Source organism: Typopeltis vanoorti, chromosome 25 (assembly GCF_054136105.1).
Source record: "Typopeltis vanoorti isolate ZY-2024b chromosome 25, IOZ_Tvanoo_1.0, whole genome shotgun sequence".
Taxonomy (NCBI): Eukaryota; Metazoa; Arthropoda; class Arachnida; order Uropygi; family Thelyphonidae; genus Typopeltis; species Typopeltis vanoorti.
In genome coordinates, this window is record NC_143573.1 from 11,623,909 (window position 1) to 11,643,882 (window position 19,974).

General features: G+C 35.0%; 1 protein-coding gene across 1 annotated transcript in view; it reads right to left on the bottom strand.

The window, feature by feature from the left end:
- LOC150092541 (putative fatty acyl-CoA reductase CG5065) overlaps window positions 1-7,535 on the bottom strand; it is a 44,296-nt gene extending 36,761 nt beyond the window's left edge. Inside the window, exons 1-4 of the mRNA XM_090414229.1 lie at window positions 7,455-7,535; window positions 2,134-2,250; window positions 1,357-1,532; window positions 340-412 (exon numbers count right to left, since the gene is read on the bottom strand). Coding sequence (XP_090270355.1) covers window positions 340-412; window positions 1,357-1,532; window positions 2,134-2,250; window positions 7,455-7,535 — 447 coding nt within the window. The remainder of the gene's footprint in view (window positions 1-339; window positions 413-1,356; window positions 1,533-2,133; window positions 2,251-7,454) is intronic.
- Window positions 7,536-19,974: the final 12,439 nt, after the last annotated feature.

The following is a 19,974-nucleotide window of genomic DNA, read 5'->3' on the forward strand; positions in this document are numbered from 1 at the left end:
TACAGAGTATCACTCATAGTGATGTTTGCTGATACACCAGCACCAGTTGATGATGTATCAACTAGTAATAATAGTCGAATGGTAGTGGGGAATATATACTTTAGCATACTACTTCACTCCTAGTTTCTCTCAGTATAGCTTGTTTTACAAAGTTGTACTCATCATTGCGACCGGTCAACTCTTAAATCAGTTGCATTTTACTTTTACCATATCAGTTGAGTGTGACATAAAAGATTTATTTGTTCCTATATTTGGGGTTAAAAAAGGCTTAAAATAAGCATTTAAAATGCATATTCATATTAATAGCTAGGAGAATATCAAAGTGCTGAGGTAACTTACCACTAACTGAGGCATTCGTTTGCAGAGTTCAATAACTGCTCTGGTGCCCAACATGTTAATATCGACAGCTTTTCTGGAAGCAAAAATCTGCTATTTATTTGTGCCTTCACAAAAATTAAGTAAATCTGTTTTAAAAGTATTTATGGCACTAGGAGAAAATTAGGTGCTAACATTAAGTCACAGAAAACAAGCGAAGATACTTTTGAAGTAGCGAATATTCTATCAAAACGCACTAATTGGTAACATTCATATAACGTATTACAGTAGGTTGTTATAATTGTTCTATTTTATTATTAGTTATTGTTGTTAATCTCTTACTGTGCCTAATTTATAAATTAAACTATCGTAGGTATATATGTATAGGAAAACAAAACATAGTATCTATGGTACGATACTATCTGCGGTTTCAGGTATCCCCGGAGTGTCTTGGAACATATACCCCAAGGATAAGAGGGGGGCTGCTGTATATAACATCATCCTGTCAGATTTGCTTAACTGCCTCAATAAAGTATTAAGTCGAATTTCGGAATCAAATCGATAAAATGATTACTATGCACTAAATGCGATGACAAATGGCAACTCCTTGAACTTAAAAGGATTAGCCTTTCTACCTTAAATAAAATTTGAGGAATATGACGTGAGCATTCGATTATAATACAATACAAAATGAATTAAGTTTACTTGCCTGAAGATATTCCGAAAAATTATATTTCGGAAGGTTCTATGCTTTCAGCACAAGTATTTGATTATTTGGAGTATTCTGGTGAACGCCAGTGTGGTGGAGTTAAAAGATTATATTATTACATTTTAAAATCTGGAGTTGGGTAGAGATTATAAACCATGTTGGAGTCTTGGAATATCTGTCTTCTTCACTCTTCACCAAAATCAGACTAGAATAGGCTCTAAAGTTTAATAATACAGTTTAAATGAATCTCACTGTTAAAGTATCGAATAACAGTCCTTAATGTAGCTTATTAACAAAACTAAAGAAACACTGCAAATGGCGCAATCACTTACTTGATGGGTTCATTAAACCGAACTGTTGCCGCAGCATGGAATACCACTGACACTTCTCTGACGAGGATTTCTTGGTCTCCCTGACTGAGTCCTAAACCCGGTAGGGTTATATCTCCACGTATAGGAATAATCTTGTTCACTGCTAATGGACGCTCCGTTTTTAACCTTTGATATAACTATTAAAAGAAGGAGAAACTTTTAATCCGAAGAAAAAGAATCTTAACAGAATTTGAAAGAACACGGCATGTGTGTGCGTGAGCGTGCATACTTGAGTTGAGCCAAACAACAGCACGTCTACAGCAGAAATTACTATCGAAAGTGTGGTTATCAATAAATAAAATTTGAATAAGTTTATTTAAATTTAATTTCAAATTTAAATTAACGTTATGTATTATACATGAATTTCAATTTAATTATATTTGTAGAGTGACTAACCACTACTAGAAAAGACATTATAATAAAGAAAACCGCCTTCTGTACTAACCTTTTAATTCGCAAAACATATTTTATGTCAGATAATTATTATGATTATAAAATCACACTCCGTTTTCATCTTCCTCTGTGAATCCCAGTGTGTCATCCTGTCCTTGCAAAATGTTATTGAGACTATTACAGAACAATGTTTTGCGAATACAGTTGTCCTATTCAGTGAGAAAAAAAATGGCCATCGGCTTATATCCTCTCGATTAGTTAAAATTCACGAGAACAGTATTCATGGATTTCAGAAAGTTATCGTTATGATTACTGTACTTATATTATTCATTAAGATATACTTACCACCTGGTTAAGCTGTTCCCGTAACCGTTCACGAGGATCCTGCCCTCTGTATGGTCTTAACAAAACATACACACGTTTTATCTTAGTGCAAGATCTCAGCAGTTTCTCCAGAAGAACCTGTTAAGAATCAAAATTCCGTAAATGAATCGTTACACTATGTTATTAAGTAGATGCAGTATAGGTTTCCATTAAAATTTTGAAAGAGAAATAAAAAGAGTTTGGAAATGAACTCAGCGAAAACCCTTTTGTCAAATATTAAATAAAGTGCAATTCAAAGCTTTAAAACATCAAAATTCAGTTTTTGCTTAGAAAATCAATTCTCTGTCACGAAACAAGGGAATGTGATTAAAAACGATTTCGTGATACCAATTTTCTATGGAAAAATTTCATGAATCTACATTACAGTTTGGATCAGGTCATTTTAGATTATCTCAATGAATTAAAACGAAGTTTACTACGTCAGTAAACTGGGCGTGTGTTCTCTTGTGTCTGGGATGGAGGTTAAATATTGCCCTCGAAACACGTATGGCCAGAAAAAGTCGAGAACGTTCTAATCCTAAGAATGAAAAAGTTGCCATAGTAAACTCAATATTCTGACCTTAATCTGAATATAATTATGCAAGAAGAGTAGCTCAGGACACGTGAGATAGAGATGAAAATAATTTATGAATCTGAGGGAATATTATTCAAATTTAGTTTTAGATATGCAGTGTCATAAACTTAGAAAATATGTGGGGAGGAGCACAGCAAAAATTGTTTTAATTGATGTTTGTAAGTAATATGGGAGTTCATTACTTGCGTGGAATTTCAGTCAATTGTACAATGCTTTGTCTTCGATGCAGATGAACTACGAACAAAAATGTACGATGTTCGGGTTGATGATGAATACTACACTTTGATCCATTACGACTGTATAATATGCAGAGAGAGAAAATGAGCGATTAAATTATATGGCAATCTCGCGACCTATTAGTTTAATATTCGGAAAAAGCTACATGATGAAGAAAGCAATGCAGCAAATATCTGGACAATAAACAAATAAATCACGATTTGGTATTGAAGTAGCCAGTTTATGGAAACACTGTAATCATTATTACTGTCCCTTAAATAATTATGGTGTGGTCAACAAAATACATGATCGATTCAGTAAATTAGGATGTTTATATTTAAATGGAAACAACACAGAATTTTCAATAAATATATATAAATTCGGGTTTATGCAGTTCAAAGTAGAACAAGAAAAGTTACAGATACCGTGATAGCGCCTAACACAAATTGTCAAATATAACAGCGAAACATCATGATTCGTATGTGTTAGAAGAGTGAAAGAATTAAACTTAATTTGTAGGAAGAAATTATTAAAATTAACGGGGATATGGCGATTGAGCAGACCTGGTTGGAATAGTAATTAGCATATCCACTCTTCAACCAATAGGCTGCGAGTTCTAATCGAGTCTTAGACATGAAATTCATTCATGCATATACATTCAAATACTCTTCCAAGGTGGACTGGTTGGCCAATGGAGAAGTAAACCCAATCCTTCCGGATAGGAGTGAAGCCTTTGCCCAGCAGTGGGGATTTGCAGGCCGAATATCATCATGAATATCATACGCAGTCATCATTATCATTATGACTGCGTCTCACAGCGATAAATCATCGAACATTCAGAGGAAATGTTGAATGTTTGTGCCCGCTCTGAGGATTAGAGACAGCGATTCTGTTATCAGACTTGCACTGCTATAGCTGGCAACCAAATTAGAGGATTCATCTTTCACACAAGAAGAACCTCTGGAAATAAAGAGGATGCCAAACCTGAAAAGAACGATACTACCACAAACATAAGAATTTTAACATGTAACATACGAGAAATAGCACACCAAGATGAAGGTAGAGAAAATACTAAACAGTATATCAAAATAGCTGAAGTAACTTAAGAGAAGACCTCAGTGATAATGGAAAGAATAAATCAGGTATAGTAAAGATAACTGAAGGAATAGAAGCAGGAACAGTACTGAAAGATATCTAGAGATTGGAAAATAAAATAATTAACTACAAATACTGGGATGAAACAACGGTAGAAAAACTAAAAAAATATAAAGGGAGATAATGACAATATTCAGAGTTTATATTCTTCTAGAGGTATAAGCCGATGAAGAAGGAATTTTAAAATCAACTTTGACAAATAATTTACATCACAAATAAAATATCATGCATTTAAAATAGGTCTTCCCAATGCTAGAATAGGTAACAAACCAATAAAAAGCTGTGTGAAATACTGGGGAACATCGGAATATGAATGGCTTATAATTAGTTTATTTTGTTCTATTTAGTAATTTGAAAATAGCAAATTCCATTTATAGCGTAACGAAGTATACACATAATATATCAGATAATCAAGAGATCGCTTAAATCTATAAATTGATTACGTAATAGGAGATGAAAAAATAAACCTATTAACAGACGTCAGAGTTTACAGAAGTTTATATTTACATACAGATCGTTATGCAGTTATTGGAAACATGAATATGGCCAAAATGGATGAATATGCAAAATGTAAATAAATAATAACTGTATTGAAAATTAAATTGTTAGTTTAATATATTCATTTTGTAACTCCTACAAGTAACATAATAAAGCAACCAATTGCAGCCTAGGAAAATACGGCACAGAAGAAGCAGTGTCAGAAATTGGAGTGAACATATAAAAAAAACAAGAGAAAAAAGAAGCTTATTGAGAATGGTTTAATTCTAGTTAAGATGAAAATGGAGTAAATTACAAGAGAAGAATGTTATAGCTAAAATAGAAATCATAATCTTAAAGAGAATAAGTAAAAAAAAAAAAAGATAGAAAGAGAATTCAATAGAACAGTCATCAACATAAAATCTTCAAGTTCGTGAAGAACGCAATTAAAAAAGTAAGATGTTAAAGAAAGGAATGGAATAATTATGAAAACATAACTATATTAACGCTTCTAATATATTAACACATTGAAATTAGTATAACATCAGATGAATTAACAATTTCTAATGAAAAAGAAGTTCTCAGAAATTATAGACCATTTGATTTTAGATGCAAAATATTTACAGCAATATTAAAAAGAAAACAGTTGTATAGAATATTTAGTAGATGAGCAAAGCGGATTTCAGAAAGCGTATCCCATTTATTAACTAGATCTTCACTTTAAAATGGGTAATTGGAATATAATTGATATCTTATTCACAGATTATGAAACAGCCTTGTTATAGTAAACAGAAAGAACTATTTAAAATATTAGATAAAACTGCTTAGTCTCTCCAGTGAATAAAAGCTGTTGATAAATACCAAAGGAATTAAAAGCGAGCAATTCATCCACAGCATGTATTACTATAGATTTAGCTTGTCTTAATTACCTTTTTTTTTACTATACATATTAATGAGATATTAAAAGAATGGAAGTGTGTGAATAACACAGTATTCGATTAGAACGAAATTACCAGATAAATCAATTATTATATGCGATTATATGTAATATTTTGCATCCGAAATCAAATCTTAATTACCAGATAAATCGATTATTATGCGCGATGATTAAATTATTAAATGCTAATTTATGGCGAACTACACTTAGCTAAATATAACCTGAACAAGATTGTTACCCAGTATGACACATGTGAATATCTTCTGATGAAACAAACTTTATGGATTATCAAGGAAGGGAGCCAATAAGAAGTGTAACATTTTTAAATAACTAATTAAAATGCAATTTTCTTGGATGTAACATAAGCAGAATTGTTGATGATCATGATGAGCATGCTGGGAGTATACTGCTAATGATATTAGATTACTTGAATCCTGTAAGGGTTGAGACCTGTGACTGCAATACTAGTAACAGTTTTCCGTGTAAGAGGAAGTTTGAAGTCATTTAGTGCTAAGGTGGAATCCAACAAGATTAAATACATAGTAGTGTGTTGTTACGGACCCAGTGGATCGGATGGTAGTGACGAAGAAATACATGACTACATGAAGAAAATGGGTGCATAGATAGTAATCAAAATTGGGAATTAATTGCCCGAAGATTTGTTGGGTAGATCAGATATTTTATGAGAAGAATGAAACTGAATTTATTGAGCTGTTTTGGGACCGAATCAGGATCGGGGAGTGTTGAATCTGATTATAGTGTCATAGGGGATTTTAGATAAAGATATAATCATTCTGCCTCAGGTTGGCTGGGTAATGATTCGTGAAGTAATCACTTGGAAATGAGTAATTTGTGAATATTTTAATCAGGAAAGGTTCTGTGCTGAACTACAAAGCAAAACGTAAAGGCACTCAATTATAATGTTGTTTCTTTACATTCAGAAGAACATTTACATGAATTTATGTCAAAATATTCAATTTATGTCAATCATGAAGACCAACACTATCGTTCCATGGAAATAAATTCCTCATTACATTGTCAATCGAACTAATTTTATTCAAACCAGATAGTGCTTATTCCAGCTGATTGTTCGTTGCAGTTCAATCATCAGTTCGAATTTCAAATTTGAACTCTTAACTCAACTGCAACATAGACATTATTGGAGTTCGCTTAACACTTCAATCTAGTTGAGAAAGTATTCTGGATATATTTTAATATTTTTCTTAGGGAGTGGACAGAATCCCCACTCTGTAAGGTTCTGCTTGTTGGTTAGAATATTACTATGATATACTGTAGATGTTTATGCATATGTTTAGCTGTATGGATTCATGCATCATTTATTCCAAAGATGGACTTTATTGGAGATACTCTAAGTCGGCAAACAAGTTGGACAGAGCGACTGCAATCAGTCATCGATAACTAACATGCTATGACTGTTCTCTGTAGCGAGATTTCTAGGTTATTAACAGATAGGCTGTCTGTGGTATTAAATTTAATGTGGGTATAACCTGGGAGGAAATGACAAAATATAATAAAGAGCTTTTACAGGAAGTAGTGATATGCAGCGGAGTTCCTATAAATGGAACGAACTGGGACTAGGCTTGGATATCAAGGATGAGAATGAATGAAAGGATATTCGCTGTTAAAAACAATATCCGCATAAGCACCTTTACAGTATTAGGTACAAGTTCCCTGAATGGATGAAAGAGTAGGTTTAACTTAACAAATCATTATTCCTTTCAAATGAGTTTCCATGCAAATTTATACATCGGGTACAAAGTTTTTAGTTTTAAAGAACAACCTTATTTCAAATTCATACTGACTAATGTTTGACCTTCTATAGCCATGGCTGGCAGTCCTTCTAATAGAAAATGAATGAGAAAAACAGTCTTTACTTATGACTATTGGCAAGAAGATACATACCTTTCCTACGAAGCCTGTGGCTCCTGTGATTAAGATGGATCTGTTGCTATAGAAATCTTCAATTGAACCTTCCTCCATCATCTTTGCCTATCAGTTGAGTGATGATGAACTAACACCAGGAACAGCTGAACAAATGAACAAAACTCAATAATTTTATTAATTAAACATTATGTATGATAAATATTTTCCACTATAGAAACTTTGAAAACAACGAATTTCAGTAAGGGTGTGCGTTTACTCCCAAAGAAAACTGACATTTTTCACAATTGAAAATGGGAGACAAAAACTTGAAGTATATTCTTCACACTTTTAGAACACTTGTGGAGCTCTTGGTGAATGCAATTCCCACATTCATACCTATTATATGAGGGAAACCCTCATACAAGAAACGTTACGATTTGTTATGAATGGCAGATATCTACATGAGAAAGGTTTGATTTTGTCATTTTGTTTTTTTAAAGGTTTTGAATGTGTAAGATAGACATCTAAACAGCAACATCTTCCCTTTCTTGAAACCCATCAGTTGTGTAGAGATTTGTACCAGGCGAAGAGCAGCAGCAATCATATCGCATTCTAAATTACCATCCTGAGGATATTTGTGTTGGAAGAGCCCAATGCAGATAATATTTCTCTACCGCCAAGCTCTATGGCTATGATAGACTATAAGGTAAAGAGACACAGCCAATATAACTCCAGACCTTCAAGGAAGTCTTAAAAAATCTCAGGTAAAAACTCCTCTCACTCAATATTGAATACTTAAAATATTTTAATGAAAATTATGAGTGTTACCAAGTAAGATGAATCATTACTTGGATACGGAATTTGTCAGGCAACATCCTCCTTCCCGGTTAGTAGAATATTATCCTTCATCTATTTGATACAAGCGGAAAGAGAAAGCATCTTCATGCCCAAATGTAGGCGTTATATAAGGAGAACAGAAATATTTGCCAGAATGATATTAGATGGTGCATCTCCTCTTCCAAAAGAAGTGAAAGAGGAGTTTCTGAGCTTTGTTAGGGATGTCGTTTACAATTCATCAACTGTAACTACCTGATTTAGCCCCTTCCATCTCAAAGACCATTGTCGAATTAGAACTTTTAAGGTCATGTTTTTAGCTGAAATAAATCCTTCATTTTCAGTTGTTTCATTAGCTACGGTCATGGGTCTTTACCTGATGAGCTTCAGCTGGTTCCTTCATCATATCCTACAAGATCTAATTGGTGGACTTCTGCTTAGCATATTTTATCATTTACAGTCAAGCACAGTGTTCATTCCAAAGAAAATCTGTCCAGTCTCCAATTGCAGCTGTCTACATAAACTAATACTGGTTGCAGGTAGAGACGTCGTCCCTGTGGATATCTGTGCTGAGAATGTCTATCTTCTCTTTGAATTCACACGCAAAATTTATAGCATCCCTGAACCCACGGAAAAATTTTGACAGCATCTTCCTTTATGGGATACTTCGAGTGCTGCCTTTTGCAGATATGCAGAAGCTTTTGTGGCCTATGTTTTGGAGATTTACTCTGAAAATCCTTAACAACCCGCTTGGACTCCAAATCCCAGCACTTAGGAATGTACGCTACGACTGTTTGGCTCTGTTTACTTCAAGTATGTTACTGTTGGGTCTCTTCTCTCCTTCAGGCGATATTTTACACTGTGAACTATTAGGGAATGCTGGAAGGAACTCCTCTAACCAAACAGTCGACTTCTCTCAAGTCTGAAGCTAAATAGCCATGCGATGAAGTCAACGCGTTCTCTTGTCCTTCCAAACATACAAGAAATGAAAGGTTCAGAATTTCGAGTTTTCTCTGTTTGACCTATCCTTGCATTCTATTTAGGTTCTGGAAGAACGAAGATATCATGGCGTTCTCTTCTATCCGACAGGTCGTTCCTCTTTTTCCATTCACTATAGGATCTTTTCTCTTCTTAAAGCCCCACTTAAATTTCAAGTGCCTCTCTTAATTACTTGCATTTTCCTACATTCTACTATATTTAAATATTTGGGAAACTCCCACACATTACAAAATTTTCTGCTTCTGTTCATTCGGTACTGTTTTGGATTGATGTAGCCATTTTCTCAACTGTTTTTGTTTGGTTAGTTTTCCACACGATATACCACTTTTCCAAGCCACTATAAACCATGGTGGTCTTGGGAATTGTGATCGTAAGTGCAAAATATCCAAATTATAGAAATGTTTCCCTCTCCACGTTTGCTTCCTGCTCTAGGACTTCATGTAGGAAGCATAATTACTGACATACCATTGGTTGGATGCTGAACCGAAGGACACCGATTACGTCTGCATCACTGTGTAGAAGGTAAACTTTGCTGTACCATTCAGTTGCAAAGCAGCATTGAAAGAATCGAAGCATGTACCCTCTAATTTTCAATCAGTGATGGGACATTCCCGCTCCCAGCCTGATTTTGAATACATAGATTTAATCAAGACAAGAATCAATGCTCTGTGAACTTCAGCACGTCCAACTCGGTAAAGAATGGATGACATGTACTACCACGCGAACTGTAAGAGTATAGAAACTGATACATATTGCTCAAAGTACGAGGGCGGGGGGGGCTAAATTGTTCTGATAAAAACCTAGAACAAAAGTTATATTAATTCAACTGGTATAACCACAAGAAAGAACATATCTTAGAATTCTTTAACCACCCAGGTTTCATAAAATTGTAATAATCTGTTCTTTTCTTTTACGATATATAAGAGTTGTTTTGATATCATTTTTGTTTATCAGAAATTTTCAGCTCCACTCCCCCCGTCGTATTTATAATACACATGGAATACGTATCAGAAGAACTAATACAGTAGAGGGGATTATGGAGAATAGGTTGAAAATGATAGGTTGGATAACAGCAGTGGAATCCCATTATTGAACTAAAATAGGAGTAAAATAAGCCTGATTTTGTAATACAGAGAAGAGATGAATTAGTCGTTATCAACGTACAACTTGTGGATGCTGGGCGACCATTTTCTTCCCTCCACCGTGCATAAGGCTGTTTACTACAAGTCATGGTAAGTCTACTTCAAGAAACCCCTATATCGTACCAAAATTACCTCCAGAACTGTATCCTTCATAAGTGTATGACATTAGAAAGGTTAATAAGCCTTTTATTATATGGACTTTCCCAGCTTTGTACCTTCGAGTTAATTTTTTAATTTTAAGACACTTTTCTTACATGCATTGCGAAGTACATTGCGCCGTACACACAACTTATCAAAGTATAACTTCTCTATTCCAAAAGGCCTGGAGTTGGATAGCAGAGGATATTGACAGTGCTTTTGCCTCTTCTGGTCCTATGTGAAGCAGTGATCTTAGCATATGCAAGAAGAAAAATAAAAATTTAAAACTTATTGAGAGGAGAAATTTCCTTAAAATGTGTATTGCACAGTTCCATTCCAATGCTTTTAGGCTGGAAAGATAATATCCATTTTCCACTCAACCAACGTTGGGTCTGATTGACCAAGTGGTTGATTTATATGTCCTGAACTATTTTACAGTCGTCAAATTATCTCCAATTTCCTCCTCTTAGGCCTTAGTCCTTATCAGATGCTTTCAAATTAAAAACTACGCAATCAATTTTCATAATTAAAATGATGTAGTCTCAGCGGCATTATTATTCTGTATAATAATAATTATATGGAATATTATATAATAATAAATTCGATTTTCTGAGACTCATTAAAAACCTCGATGAGCAATGATGAGTAAAATAAACCTTAATTCTATACTAAGGTTTATTTTACTTAACTTAAGTACCCTCGACATTTCAGATTACCCATATCTTTGACTTTACCAACTCTTGTAAAGGGCGTGCACCTTTTAGCACTTGAATACTATGTTCTCACCAAATCGTTTATGACTGCATTTGTTCGCTTACCACTTTAAATCTATTGCCATTTTCATTCTTCGAATCACTCAGAACGTAACTCAGAAAGAACTCAGCTTAACGTCGTCAGCAATAAGAGCAACTTTACTAAGTGTTGTATCTGAAATTTATAATATGAAAAAAAAATAATAATAAACCTAGATTTACGCTTGTGGTAACTCTTTTGTCGCTTAAAAAGCTGTCCTCGAACTCTATTCACTGTTGTATGTCAACCATTTACCTGCTCACCACGCTAGATGATTGGCAATACCATTTCCACACATCGCAAAGTTCATCAGGAGGATTTGCGGAATTGAAACGCTTTTATAAAATTCAAATACTGCAAGCATACTCTGGACACCATTCCTAACGAACATTTTCCTTACACTGTGCTGTAACACGAATAATAATAAATAGTCTACAGTTTTTCACATTATGTGCTAAGATGTAATTTTCAATGAGAAAGTATATTTCTAATCTTCACGATTCACTGAAGATCAAATATCACACACATCCATCTGCTTATCGCTGAACGAATATATCATTTTATCTTACAATTATTTCAGATATCGACTGTTTCGTCCTCCTGAAAAACGTCAAGTAAGCTTGATCACTGAGTCTTTCATGTTGTAAGTGAATTCGCCTAACTTGCTGCAAAATACAATTTTATTTTGTCCTGAACGCAGTTTAATCACTAATTGTCGCTGACAGCTCCTTTAAAAGGTGACGTGGGATTCAAATCCAACTGAGTTCGCATGGATTTGTCAATCCCTTCATGTAGTAGATACTTACTAGACCTACACCAAAGATGATTGCGCTGCTTAAATGGAATCCTGAAGAGGCGTAAATCCGTTTTAACTCCTTCAAAGAACAGTTTCAATATTATTTTACCTTAGCTCATATACTATTATAGTGTATGTTGACAACCGTTCTTGGATAAGATTTATATAAATACGTAAATATATATCATTTGACTGAACTGCCAACTTTCTCTTTGCTCATTGCGTGTCATGGTGGACGTTTCCTGACATCGGATTTCTTTATCAGTGATGAACTGAAGTTTCTCTACTCTCATCTAGTCTTAATCTTTATTTAAGAAACTCATTCGCACATCACCATTCTCAAGAGTGGTGAAAACAACTTAGTTATTTCCAATGTAATTAAAACACAATCCTGTCTTATTACGATAAACAAAGATCCGACTTCACTTCCTCTTCAGAATGGTTCGTTTTAAGAGATTTTATTTCTTGTTTCACAGGACGTTTCCTGCTAGAATAATAGCGATATCATCAACAAATTTATGCCATGTGTGTATTTAGAAATAGGTTAATATTGAATGAAGACAAAGCGTGCTTTTTCTTGAGAACAATAGATGTTATATACACACTTCAAAAGTTACTGGGACTCTCTTAGATCTATAGATTGATGCTGAGGGAATAACTTACGGGGAGCTGCTCAGGTGACGGAAATGTATAAGTCTAAAACGTATATAAACTAATGATCTAGTTGGAGGTCCGAGCAGTTTGCCTAATTTTCCAAATAAAATGCTCCGATTTATATTAAAATGTTGAGACGATCATTAATGTTATTGGAAAGCCTATATATCAAAGTTCAGTAAAAGCACTGAAATGAAAGGGTTGGAAACATACAAAGAGTATGCAAATACAATCTCTCTGCTAATAATTCCAGTAAGGACATTGTCACACAACTCAATTGTCGACACATCGCTTTAATCACCTGTTCATGCAACACTTCGTAAATAGGCCTCGTTAGAAATGAGGTCCTTAATATCATGAATGTCATGAAGATCGTCATTGTGGTTAAGCCGCTACTCCGGATTTATCAATATCGATGTTTCTGGTTTAGTATTTAAGCTTCTGCCCATATGTTTCTTGCAGCTGTTGATTTAACACAAGTTAAACTTCGAAACTCGCAAATATAAAAGTGTCTTGAAAGATGCAGCAAATGCACAAAACTCCAGTAATTATTATCTATGCATTACTGGTGTTGCTATCTAAAATTGCAGAAATTCCAAGCATCACTTGCGAAGTGTTCCAAACTATAAAACAGATTCTAACCAGCTCTACAATTGAGTTTTCTATGATGCGTTTTCTAATACGCATTAGTTCTTTACATAAAAAGTTACACTTTTGATGCATTTCAACAATGAAATTCTTGTCAGTAACATTTTTTTAATAACGCCACCTACCTTTTTATTTTAATGTCAGATATTTTACTAACGGCTCACAAAAGATAAAACAATTCTACTATTGATTTTTCAAAGTGAAGGAAGCGTGCTCAGAAAGCAGACACATTTAAAGTGTGTGAGCACTGACGTCACAGCAGCTTACCGTTTCATAGAAATAAGTTGACGTGGAGCAATCAGATCTGATTTAATCCGCGTGACCTTGTATACCGAATACTGTAAGAGACAGAGAGATCCAAGCAAAACATCATGGAAATACCAGTAAATTATTAAAACAAAAGTATGATGAACAATTAGACTTTGTCTAAAGAAACAGCTCCTTTGGGTTGTTGCAATCTTTCAGCTACACTCAAATTCTCATTGAAATAACACTGAGGTTTCACTTTTACAAGTCATTACAGGATTGCAGAGGAATTAATCGAATTAAACATAAATAAAACAGATTAAATTCTGATACCATCCAAATTTACTGATCTCTAATATGTTGCTATATCGTGAAAGAAAACTATTTTACCACATTGAAATTGATTTTAGAATCGAAAGATTGACAATATTGTAATTCCTCAAGATGATATGGAATCAACACATGTTTTACATGTGGAAACCGTGAACGTTTATATAAAAACGATACTGAATCATAACTGCTACTTGCATTCATAGATGGAGAGTTGCTTTCCTGTTTTAGATGAAACCATCCACAAATTTTAGATGAAACTTAGTTCTATGTTTATTCGTCTCGTAACACTTGGCCTATTCCATATATACAATAAACAGATCTATTCTCACAGGCTGAAGAAAACAATTATTGGCAATATTATTAGCTTATAGAAATCTGAAGGTTCTATCTCGACTGTCTGTCTGTGTTCACTGGGCCTCTACAGATGCCGTATGGTCACTCCGATGCTCGATGATGTTCCACACTGGGCCTCGCCATGTAGTCCTGTTGTTTGCCCTTCTGGCAGCCTCAACTCTCTGAAGATCAGTGACTCCACACACGCCATCCATCCATCTCATTGATGGTCTACCCCTGCCACTTTTTCCAGGAACTTTACCTTCTATTACTGTTCTGATAAGTCCCCCTTTCATCCTTTCTATGTGTCCAAAATATTTTAGCTTTCGTCTGTCAATATTCTTAAGGAGCCTTAAAGTTCTACTAATCTTTTCTAACACCCATTCATTTGTACGCCTTTCAGAGTATGATATCCTCAACAGCCTTCTGTAACATCACATCTCAAAAGAAGATATCCGTTTCTTATCTGACTTCTTTGGGTTCCAAGTCTCGCATCCATAAGTCGCTGTTGGGAAAACAACTGCATCTAAAATCCTCAACTTTGTGCCCATAGAGATAGATCCATCCTTCCAGATTTTAGACAGGTCTCTGACTGTTGTTTTAGCCATTCCGAACCTTTTTCTGACATCTTCTGAACAGCAATTCTTCACATTAATAATGGATCCCAGGTACTCAAACTTGCTGACTTCCTCATTTCTTTCTCCATTAAGATACATTTGTTTCTCAAGAGCTTCTCTGTTTGTTTTTCCTTTGAGAACCATGATCATTGTCTTGCTAGAATTGAGTTGAAGTCCTCCGTTATTACTGATCTTGTTAACTTTGTCAAGAATTAGTCCTAGTTCTTCCATGTCATTACAAAGGAGTACTGTATCATCAGCGTACCTCAGATTACTGACCAATCTACCTCCTATCGTAATTCCTCTCCTGAGCTCATCCAATGCTTCACGCATGATGTCCTCTGCATATATACTAAACAGGTGAGGAGAAAGAAAACATCCTTGTCTAACTCGTTTTCCAACTTGAAGCCAGTCATTCAATCAAGCCAACACCTGTTCTTACTGTGGCTTCTTGCTCCTTATATAAGTTGGCTATCTCAACTCGAATAAAAAAAACGTATGTGAAGATAATACCTAAGGAATAACACTGCAGATATTAAGCAGGATGGGTACAGAAAATTCTTCCAGTAGACGTAAAAAATCAACTACAAAAATTTGTAGTTGATTCTTTGTGGATGGGTTCATCTAACATTTCTAGATGGCTTCATCTAAACATGAAAGCAACACTCCATCTATGAATGCAATTAACAGTTATGATTCAGTATCATTTCTATAGAAACTTTCACATGTAAAATATGTATTGATTCCATATCATCTTGAGGAATTACAATATTGGATTAACTTAAGAGCTGCAGTCTCAGTCCGTATGGACAAGTAACGTTGGGTTGGGTTTTGAAATTGAAACCGAAGCAATTAGTTGTCTGAGGCTAGTAGTATTGTCGATCATTAAATGTGTTCATTGGGCTGTTTGCTTATTTTAAACAATGCAAAATAAAACGATTTTTGGAATAAAAATCTTTTCTCCCCATATAAGAGCGACTAACTCGCATTCAATTGTGAAGAATGAAACGGACAGCAGCTCCCATAAGGGAATCATAAGTGACAGTTACAACTAGAAGCTTTAAAAGTGCAAGGAATATCGTGACTATCACACATTCGTAGTGTTTTCATCTTACAACATTGTCTCTGTGTAGTGTAACGACTAACATGAGTGGGAGAAAGCCACAATAATACAAGGTTGCATCAATCCAACTGTGAAATTAGGTAACAGGGGTGAGGTGATCTGAGGCAGTTTCATCTGATGGGAATTTGATTTCATTACGTCAGTGGCTTGAACATATCTCAGGTCAATACCTTCGGATGTACTGCAACGTTGGGTGCGGTGCCGATTAAAGTTTGCTGTGTGTACATGCTGAAACGATTGGTCATTTTGAAGAAAGAATGATCGGAAACGCCTGATTAATCGTCACAAACTAGTGGAAAGGTTGCGAAGAAGAGCGGAAATGTCGCCAAGGGATTGCTACATTTTATTGGTTTGTGTGAAATTTTGTTTTATTTTTATCTGGAACAGATTTAAAATATTTTTCTACAAATCACTTTTGTTGCCTTTTGAAATAAACTCAGTTTATTCTTATTGAACGAAATATTTCTTCTACCCAAAATTTTTTTCAATCCACGTGCCGTATTCGTATTCATATCTTCGCTTCTATTCCTTAAACTCTATACAATTTCGTATCGATATTCAATTCGCCACTTTTACAATCTTCTCTCTCTCTCAGGAAAATGTATAGTTTGCTTTTCATTGTCCGAAAACGTTTCGGACAATTTAAATTAGCGAAAATTACGTTCTTAAAAGATATCATGAATTACTTACGAAATTGTTTTTCTTATTGCTTCTTACTAGAATTAAAAACACACTCTTTTCTTAGAATGCTCTTGAAAAACACCGAAGTTCTTCTTACGGAGTCTTATCACAGTTGAAACCGAGTTACAGCTGTTAGGTAATAAGCTGAGATCATCCTCATCAGCATAACTAGTTTTCTTGCAACCCAGTGGGGGGATGGAAATAAGGGACCTTCTAGACAGATTAAAATAAGCACGACACTGCTATATGATTTGATTGCCCACTCAGCTGCTCAGTTCAATTTTCCTGTAATCAAGTTAATGTATTTGTTAATCATAATGATCTTATTTTTATTTTCCTGTACTGAGTTCCTTCTATTACAGATCGTTAAAAAGGGAACTTCTGCAAACTGTCAACTAAGTTCTTAAAAATGCATGAAATGAAAAAAAAAAAGAGAGAGAATTGAGCAAAGAAGCTCTCTCCATTCAATCTTATTCAAATATTCAGGACTATTGAGCATTTAAATATTTTAGTTTTTATATGTTTGATTGAAAATTAAATCATGATTAATATAAGAATCATTTTTATTGGATTTTTATCCAACAGAATTTGCAAACCTACAGTACATTACTACTGTTCGGGGGGAGGGGGAGGAACACGTGGTTGCTTTGAATTACGACCGAAGCAATTAAGGCTATAAAGCCAGTATATGAATATCTGTTCAATGCATTTCCTTGCCTGTTTGTTTCTCCTCCTTTTGATACACGTTTATTCTTCACATGAAAAAAAAACTTAAAGGTTATTGGCGTTCTAGTTGGGAATTCGAACCTAAATCTTTTCAACAAAACAGTCGAAACCTGCTGGACCACGAAGGTCAGCATATTTCTGGTGACCATGATTGATTATAGTTCGAAAACTCCTTTCTAGAGACCAAACACGTAACTATTAAGCCTTATGCGTTCAATATTATAAGTGAATGTCACAGTGGGCGGTGAAATTCATCTCCTCCCTAAAGACATTCACAAGCATCCCTGCTCCAGTGAATTTTGAAACTCACTGTTTGTGACTTAGAAAGCGAAGACATCCAAGCATGTCAGCGGATCCGCACAAATGTAAGAATAATAGGCACCCAAATTAAATCATAGGTAAAAACAAACCTAGATACCGAAGAATTTCTGAATCTGTTTATTTGGTGCGGAATGGGTAATCTAAGGAGAAGTTTTGCCGCTTAAAGTTCAGGTCAACTTAATACAGCAAAGCAGCTCAATCGGTCTAAGAAGACTCCCAGTAGACAGACAAATGAGACCAAATCAGAATTTCAACTAAAAATATAAAACAGGTAAGCAGATCCATGAAACAAGCGAAAACAGAACCACACCTAAAACGCCATGGTTTAGGGACTTCAAGGATTTAGGTCTATTATCTATTATGATCTATTTCGGGCTCAGAATCGGAAAAGTTCTTCATTGGAGGAACTAGTCTTCTCTTTCTTGAAGGCTTATAATGAAGGACCATATGAATATCGTTTCTCTTTGCATTCTCTTAACATGCTCCATCTCCAGCGGTATTTACATTTTTTCGTTGTCACTGTCACTGGTCCTTGATTTAATTCTTTCATTATTTCTTCATTTCTAAAATATATAAAGAAATAATGAAGGCTTGAAGAGAAAAACAGAATTTCTGCTCGCAGCAATTGACCGAAGTATTTAATGAAGGCTGTTCCTGAGCCATATCGCACCAAATTATGCGCAGTGAATTGAATAGGGTCGTTATTGGCAGTCGCACGCTTATACGTTAAACAGAAGTTTCTATTCAGTGGATGTATACAAACTAATCAGTCGAAGTCCTTTATTATCGTTCTATTTTTGTGGTAATCTCAAACTTCTTGGGAAGTTGCTATAGTACTTACATGGCATTTGCACAGTAATACTAGATAACAGTAGGGATATAACTTTGCAGCTGTTCCTGGGTCGCTTTCGTCAATGTGTGTGTAGCAAGGGACCCACGAATCCTCCGATGATAAAAAAAAAGGCAGAAACCAGGCTATTACATATGATACATTTTGGATGAGAACTAATTTCTCTGCTTTCATCCTCGAAGCTTATATGTAAGCTTGTCTGAGGATGACACCAGTTGGTTATTATTTATTGTTTTTTTTTTTGCTGTATTGGGAAGCTACGAAATCTATGATTGAGAAATACCGCGCGCGCACGCACGCACGCACGCACGCGCGCGCACACACACACACACACACGCACGCACGCACGCACGCGCACACACGCACGCACACACACACACACACACACACACACACACACACACACACACACACACACACACACACACACACACACACACACACACACACACACACACACACACACACACACACACACACACACACACACACACACACACGCGACAACTTGGAATGTATTGATGCGTCGCTGAACTGGAAGCCTGAACGAATATATTGTGTTCCATTAAGTTTGTATGGTATTTTAGGTGCGCGTTTCTTGTTCATAGTATGTCCTTAGAGCTCTTTTCAGGCTATTGTAGTTTGTAAGGTTTCTGTATTTAAAAGGTAATTTGTTTATCATGTCTGGGATGTAGAAGTTTCGCGTGGCCTTTCCGTAGTGATTATTGTATTTATATGTGATATAATTAGTTGTCTGAGGTCTTGTTATACGGTATGTATTTCTGACTGTCCTGTAGTTGGCATCGAAATAATGTTTTAGCAAAGCTGCATAGTGACATAAATGTTTTGCTATCAGTATTTTGTGTTCTGACATTGCAATGTATATGAGGTCGTTATTTTCTCTTTGTTCCCAAAAGATCAGTTTTGTCATTTTGTACTGTAGCGACATTAATCTATTTAATTTGTAGGGTGCACACAAAGCATACGTTGTTATAGCGTATCTTAGTATATTTTGGCATAGTGCTTTGTATATTAGTGTTTTTAGGCGTATGGGAACTATGTCTTTTAACTTGTAGAGTTTGCCATTTATTGTTCGGAGTTTGTTGTGTATATAATAATAATAATAAAACGAATTATGGATGAACTGTTTTGTTGGACTACAGTTTAAAGATTATTTCCATAATCTTAACACTAAAATAAAAAATAACTTTGTACTCTTCGTATCAGGTTTTTCAGCTATTTATCTTTTTCAGCTAAATGAAAGAAATTCTTCTCCTGTGTATAACATATATCTAGGATTTTAACCGACTGGGAAGATCTAGGATT